This window comes from Anastrepha obliqua, chromosome 1, assembly GCF_027943255.1.
Source record: "Anastrepha obliqua isolate idAnaObli1 chromosome 1, idAnaObli1_1.0, whole genome shotgun sequence".
Lineage (NCBI taxonomy): Eukaryota > Metazoa > Arthropoda > Insecta > Diptera > Tephritidae > Anastrepha > Anastrepha obliqua.
In genome coordinates, this window is record NC_072892.1 from 32,211,366 (window position 1) to 32,219,234 (window position 7,869).

The 7,869-nt window shown below is 40.9% G+C and overlaps 1 protein-coding gene across 1 annotated transcript in view; it reads left to right on the top strand.

Moving 5' to 3' along the window:
• LOC129240601 (probable multidrug resistance-associated protein lethal(2)03659) overlaps positions 1-5,801 on the top strand; it is a 66,361-nt gene extending 60,560 nt beyond the window's left edge. Inside the window, exons 7-11 of the mRNA XM_054876509.1 lie at positions 757-1,593; positions 1,661-2,169; positions 2,250-3,028; positions 3,084-3,500; positions 5,038-5,801. Of these exons, the coding sequence (XP_054732484.1) occupies positions 757-1,593; positions 1,661-2,169; positions 2,250-3,028; positions 3,084-3,500; positions 5,038-5,076 (2,581 nt within the window). The 3' untranslated portion in view covers positions 5,077-5,801. The remainder of the gene's footprint in view (positions 1-756; positions 1,594-1,660; positions 2,170-2,249; positions 3,029-3,083; positions 3,501-5,037) is intronic.
• Positions 5,802-7,869: the final 2,068 nt, after the last annotated feature.

The following is a 7,869-nucleotide window of genomic DNA, read 5'->3' on the forward strand; positions in this document are numbered from 1 at the left end:
TGTGAAGCACCGTGGCTGAATTTCTTCCACATTTCTTTACTCTAATTGACACGAGTCCAAATCCGTTTTCAGGGAATTGTAAAACTATGCGGTATCCAACGAGAATAAATGTTCTTGATGACCAAATGTTCATGCAATATTGAATATGTGGCTAGTCCTACTAATGCCCAAGGATGCCTCTATCCTTCAATGACAGTCACTTGACGATCTTGCGTTATCTATTGATGCTCAGCGTCTATTGTTTCTGGCACAACAACTGTTTTTGGATGGCCTTCACAAAATTCATCCTGCAAGGATCGAAGCCACGGTAGAGCTCGTTGTATCAGGGTTTCACAGTGACTTAATGCGATACTTCAGGGCCATAAGTTGAAGTAAGGTGATTACTGAATTCCTGTCGCGATAATCCACGTCCAAAATCGTAATAAATCATCGCACGAAAATGTTCACGAGTTCATTCTATGAGATGAATGGACGAGTAGAGGACTCTAACGATTCCGTTCTTATAGGCTAATCGTCGAAAATATTGATAAAATAATGGGAATCGTGGAGTCGGACTGAGATGTGAGCTTTTACTCCGTTGTCTAAAAATTTAAGATTAGTTGGAAAACTGTTTGGAGGCACTTGTTTAAGGGGAATTATAACTATGTTAATTTCATCGTCAAATCGAAGAGCCTTCCACTTCACCTAATAGTTTACATATTTTTTATTGACGCAAACAAGTTTCTAATGAAGTACGAAATTTTCATTAACTTTCAGCTTAATCCAAGCCATTCTTGGCGAATTACCCGCCGAATCAGGCTCCATTACTCTACATGGTTCCTACTCGTATGCCTCTCAGGAACCTTGGCTGTTCACCGGCACCGTACGTCAGAACATACTTTTCGGTTTACCAATGGACAAGAACCGTTATCGCAGTGTAGTGAAAAAATGTGCATTGGAGCGCGATTTCGAGCTGCTGCCCTTTGGCGACAAGACGATTGTGGGCGAACGTGGCGCCTCACTTTCGGGCGGACAAAAGGCGCGCATTAGCTTAGCACGCGCTGTGTACCGTAAAGCCGACGTTTACCTGTTGGATGATCCACTGAGCGCGGTAGACACACACGTCGGCCGACATCTCTTTGATCAGTGTATGCGCGGTTTCCTGCGTGAAGACATTGTAATTTTGGTGACACATCAACTGCAGTTCCTGGAACAGGCCGACATCATTATTATTATGGATAAGGGCAAGATCAGTGCTGTGGGCACCTATGAGTCGATGTGCAGAAGTGGTCTGGACTTTGCTAAATTGTTGGTGGCGCCAGAAAATAGCGCCGATGCTGAGGGTGGTGGTGATATTGAGAAAAAGAGTTTGTCACGCCAGAATAGCAGACAACGTCAGAACAGCATATCTTCTATGAGCTCGATAGCCGAGTCAGCAGTCGGAGAAACACCCATGCAGGTGCAAGAGTCACGTGAGGAGGGAAAAATCGGTTGGGGGTTGTATGCAAAATACTTCACTGCTAATGGTGGATACGTCCTTTTCACGATAAGTATGGTTTTCTGCATTGTTGCGCAGTTGCTGACCTCCGCCAGTGATTACTACCTGTCTTATTGGTGAGCTGGAGTTGTTTGTTCTATGAACTAAGCCGAATTTAATAATTACAATTCATATTTTTCACAGGGTAAACAAAAACGAACAAACTGTGGCTACGGAAACAACGCATTTCGGCGCACGTATTATCGGCCGGCTATACGGGCGCGATGTACGCTTAAATAACGTAACTGATCCTGTTGATATTTACATATTCTCTGCCATCATCTTGGCTACGATCATTTTCTCGCTGTCTCGCAGTTTGCTTTTCTTCACTATGGCAAAAAATTCTTCGATCAGTTTGCACAACGGCATGTTCCGAGGACTCACACACGCCGCCATGTACTTTTTCCATACAAATCCGTCGGGGCGCATATTGAATAGATTCTCAAAGGATTTGGGTCAAGTGGATGAAATCCTGCCGTCGGTGTTGATGGATGTGCTGCAAATTTCTTTGGGTTGTGCTGGTATTATTGCTGTAATATCTATTGTGAATCTATGGAATTTAGTGGCGGCAGCTGCACTAGCAGTTATATTCTACTTTATACGCTCTTTCTACTTGCAAACCTCACGTGATGTGAAACGTCTCGAGGCAGTCAGTAAGTGGAAGAAGGAACATTTTTGCATTTTATTCAACTCCTCAACTAACATTTTAAATTTTCCATTCTCTTCACCGCAGCACGCTCCCCAATCTACTCCCACCTAAGTGCTTCACTGAACGGCCTACCGACGATACGCGCATTCGGCGCTCAAAAAATTTTAATAACTGAATTCGATAACTATCAGGACCTGCACAGTTCCGGCTACTACATGTTTTTGACTACGAATCGTGCCTTTGGCTACTGGCTGGACTGCTTCTGTGTGCTCTACATAGCGGTAACCACACTGAGCTTCTTCCTTCTATCGCCAGAAAACGGAGGTGATGTGGGTTTAGCGATCACGCAGGCCATGGGCTTGACCGGCATGGTCCAGTGGGGCATGCGTCAATCTGCCGAATTGGAAAACAGTATGACATGCGTGGAGCGTGTGGTCGAATACGATCAGATTGAACCCGAAGGCGAGTTCGAGAGCAGACCGGGTAAAAAACCGCCAAAGTCATGGCCCGAACAGGGTAAAATTAAATTTGATAAGCTCAGTTTGCGGTATTTCCCCGACCCGAAATCGGAGCGTGTGCTAAAATCACTCAATCTAGAGATACAATCCTGCGAAAAGGTAGGCATTGTGGGACGCACTGGTGCCGGCAAATCATCGCTCATCAATGCGCTTTTCCGGCTATCCTACAATGATGGTTCCATAGTTATTGACACGCGTGATACAAATGATTTGGGTCTGCATGATTTGCGCAGCAAAATCTCAATTATACCACAAGAACCGGTGCTCTTCTCGGGCACAATGCGTTACAATTTGGATCCATTCGATGAGTACTCTGATGCGAAATTGTGGGAAGCACTCGAAGAGGTAAGTACTCGATCTGTATACGAGCATTTAGATTAATTTCAAATCTATTTTCTAGGTTAAACTGAAAGGCGTAGTTTCGGATTTGCCAAGTGGTTTGCAGAGCAAAATCTCGGAAGGTGGCACCAATTTCAGCGTTGGCCAACGGCAGTTGGTGTGTCTGGCACGCGCCATCCTGCGTGAAAACAAAATTCTGGTGCTAGACGAGGCGACGGCAAATGTAGATCCACAGACTGATGCACTCATACAACTGACAATAAGAAGTAAATTCAAGAATTGCACGGTTCTGACAATTGCACATCGCCTACACACAGTTATGGACTCGGACAAAGTGTTGGTCATGGATGCGGGACGAGCGGTAGAATTCGGCGCACCATTTGAATTGTTGACTGTGAGCAAAACAAAAGTATTCTATGGCATGGTGAAGGAGACGGGCAATAGCACTTTCGACAATCTGCTGATGGTGGCACAAAAGGTGGGTTTTCAACTTAACTAAATAATGGCTTATGAGTTTAGAGCTCCATCCATATAACTTTCAATATCCTAACACAATAATGAGTATTACAAGGTGAAGTCCAAAATAAACAAGACTGAGCTAAAATAGAAACGACAGGACGTTTGTTCTGATAACTTCGAGTTTATTTATGCAAAATAGTCCCCTCTGGCTACGATACACTGTTTTTCGTGATCTAAACGCTTTTCGATAGAATGATTCAGGTCATTGGCCGGAATCCGGAATTTCCTTCAGAATGTCGGTACAAGCCTTTTGGATGGCCTCTACCGACGCAAAACGTTTTCCTTTCATGCTCAAATGTAATTTTCCGAATAGGTAGAAGTCACAAGGAGCTATACCAGGTGAATACGGTGAGTGATTGATGGTTAAAATGCGATTTCTAGTCGAAAAATCATTCTCAAGAGTGGATCGATGAGATGGTGAATTATCATGCAATAAGCGCCAGCTTACACCTTCGCGGTATTCAGGGCGAATTCAACGATTGCGATGCAACAAACGCTTCAAAACGCCAAGATGGAAAATAGCATTGACGATTTGGCCTGTTGGCATGAACTCTTTGTGGTTAATTACCTTCGAATCGTAAAAACAAATGAGCACCGACTTGACTTTTGACTTCTCCAAACGCGATTTTTTGGCTGGTAGCTCGTGTGGGGCCTTCCATTCGGCATTTTGACGCTTAGTTTCAGCTTCATGTTGGGAACACCACGTTTCAACACCAGTTACCATTTTGTAAAGGAAGTTCTTGTCTTTTCTCGCATCTTTAATGAGGTCTTTCGAATGTTGAGTTCTGAGCAATTTTTGGTCCTCACTTAACTTGTGCGGAATGAAACGTGCACAGACCTTTCGTAAGCCCAAATGATCAGTTAAAATGTGATAAATCGTTGTTTGGAGATATTCAACTCTGATTCCTTGAATTTCAACAATGAATTCGATTCATTTTTGATAAATTTACTAACAATTCCGATGGAGTTTTTGGTGATTACTGATTTTGGGCCCGCATGTTCATTGTCATTTATGTCCTCACCATCTCTGAAACGTGTAAACCACTCATGAGCTGCGGCACAAGATAGACAATCACCGCCATAAACTTTTTTCATCAATTCAAATGTTTCGGTACCGATTTTAAAACAAAATTCGATATTAGCTCTTTGTTCGAAACTCATTTTTGTACCGATGATACAAACATATTGACACTTTAGACGCAATAACTTCGCTTCCACTGGGCCGAATGTTACCAAGCTTTCACTGAAAGTCAGCTAGGGATGTAACTTCCAACTCATTAAAAGATGGCGCCATCCAACTTCCAACTCATTAAAAAGATGGCGCCATCAAAAACATTTTTCTAACGTCAGCCTTGTTTATTTTGGACTTCACCTAGTAAAAATGCTTGATGAGGCTGTATAAGCGTTAGAGGCTGTATGAGAGAGAGGTGTTGTTGTTGAAAAATGATTTATAGAAATGGCACTCATTAGAACTTTTAACTTTTCGTTTCTTTCAGGCGCATGAGGAGAACTTGCGCGCGAAAAAGGATTCTTGACATTTCTCCGTACCAAAAGTATTCAAAGAGTATTTACTGAAAATCCTTGAACCGATAGCAAATCACCCGGCGAATGCGCGCATACAAAAAACTCTCACCGATGCGACGCATCACAAATTCTTAGGATAGCAGGAACCGGCAAATGGGAGAGCGGTGATTGGGAACGAAAACCGTAGATTATCATATCGGGGCTTATTTTTATACAGTACTTAAGGGGCAAATAACTAAGGCAATTCATGAGTAAAATCTTTGTATATCTCAACAAACAAGCAAAAACAAAAATGTACGTTTATATGCACTTATACACTAATTTTAAGTGCTTTGTATGTGTATGACGCAAAAAAAGTGCGAAAAATTGACCTGAAAATTGTAAGTTGTACATATCCACAAACAAATGTGAAAAATTTAAATATGAATGCAATTGCAATTGTAAATAATATAGAAAATATAGAAAACCAACAAAAAAAAAATAAAAAACAAAACAAAAAAACACACACAAATGTAAAGCCAGACAATAAACAACGCAGCACAAACAAATGAGCGAAAAGCACACACTTTAGTTTAGGTGTGTGTGTGCGTGTGCAACAAAAATGTGAGTTAGTCTAAACTCAGGTCGCACTGCTGAATGTCAGCACCAGATTAGTAGAATACTGACAATAGTTATTAAAAGCCACAAATATTTACGGCACTCCTTAAAAAAAATATTAAATATTACTTCAACTTTACGCGCAATCTTTGAAGCACAAGCAAGTACTAGGCAGTTCAATAAGTTTTGCGGTTCAATAAGAAAAACAGAATTTTATGGTTTGAAATACACTTTTTTATTCAGTATGGTCTCCGCGGATATAACGCATCTTAAACTAAATTCAGCTCATTTATAAAAGCCACCGGATAGTTTAAAAAGGATCACATAGTGTGAGGAAAAAGTTCCAGTGGTATCACAAAGGACTTACGACAGGTCTAAGTGTGTCACATTGGCAGCCACCAGACCTACCCACCTAACTCCCTGCACATCTATCAAATTCTTTCAACGAGATTCCAATTTATGATTTCCATCCCTGAAGTGCGAAACTGGAAGGACTACAAAATACGCTTCCACAGCTGTTATGGCCTCAGCATTTAATGAAAACCCCTTGCCACGCATACATTTTTTTGGGTCTGGAAACAGTTCGAAGTCGCTAGGGGCCAAATCTGGCGAATACGGTGGATGCTCCAAAAACTCGAACTTTAATTCATGGATCTGAGCCAATGCCGAAAAATGCTCTTGAGACTCGGTGCATTGTCCTGATGAGCGATAATTTTCTTCTTTTGCAAACTGGGTGTTTTTTCACCAATTTTTTCCTACAGCTGGTCAAAAAGGTTACAAAAATATTCAGAATTTATTGTTTTACCAGTTTGCAAGAAATCCACAAGCAAAATTTCTTTCGCATCCCAAAAAATTGATGCACCTGAACATCTTCTCAACCGATTTCTGAACATGAACTCGTTTCGGAGCTGAAGCGCCAGTTTCACACCACTCTTGAGCCTCCTGTTTTGATTTAGGACCCAAATCTCATCCATAGCGATGAATCGACGCACAAAATCTACTGTATCCTTTCGAAAACGCGCTAAATTTTGCTGAAAAACTCGCCTTCGAATGTATTTTTGTGGCATTACTCGTATTAGCGAATGCGGCACCCAATGTGCATATACAGCTATCTGCAACTCAATACTTCAGTCAAAATATTGGCATAGACTGGCCAAAGAGATGCCTAGTGCTTCTACTTAAATCTCTTTCAGTCACTCCATGAATTTGCTTTACGATGTCCTGTATTTTTTGTACAATTTTTGTTGTTGTTGTTGTTGTTGTTGTTTTTTTGTTGTTGTTGTTTTTATTGCTGTTGTTGTAGCATAAACATGCCACATACATATATGGGTAATGCTGCTGAAGCGACAGTCCTTGGCCGGATATAAATCCGGGTCGTTCCGGTAACGTAGGACCGACTGTCGTGGGAACAACGATTTCTTTTGTTGTTGCTGTTTTGGGACGTCCTTTTGGTGGCTCGTCTTCAAAACTTGTACAACCACGTTTAAATTCAGCAGCCCATCTCTTCACTGTACTAATTGATGGCGAAAAGTCCTTATACACTTGCAACATGCGTTCATAAATTTCCTTTGCTTTTAAACCTTCCAAAAATAAAGATTCAATCACTGCAAGATGCTTGATTTTTTCCATTGTAGAAAATACTATGACACGTCGATACTAAATTGCTTGTAAAAAAAGAATAAATGAATTGATAGATTGAAATGAAACTTCTCAAACGTGCATATGGAGAGCATATCCAAGGCGAATTGAGTACTTGAGGTGATGTCTTCCCAATAGAGTTACTTTATTTTTCACGATTATGACAAGACTGACGTCAGGTCCCTAACCAATACAAAACAAACAAAAGTAGTAGAAATTACATGTTTGTGAAAACTAAGCGAATGACTTGGCAGTATTGTGAATTGTGAGATTTAAGGGGTAACACCACTGTACACGCGTAAAATAAACACGATTTTTAAAGAATTTTTTTGTATAGAAGGAAAGGGAAAATAATCATTCTGATTTGGGAAGTTATTACTTATATACTAAAATACAAAACTAAAAAGTTTGATCGAAAAATTTTACAAAATGGCGGCATTGGAGACATTTTTGTAATGTGGTTTCTCTTGAAGGAGCTCCGCGGCACGCAGCACAGAGGGTGCAAATTTTAATCTGAAACAAAGAAACATTTTTTTTCTTAATCTAGATAAGAATAGCTAAAGAAACAC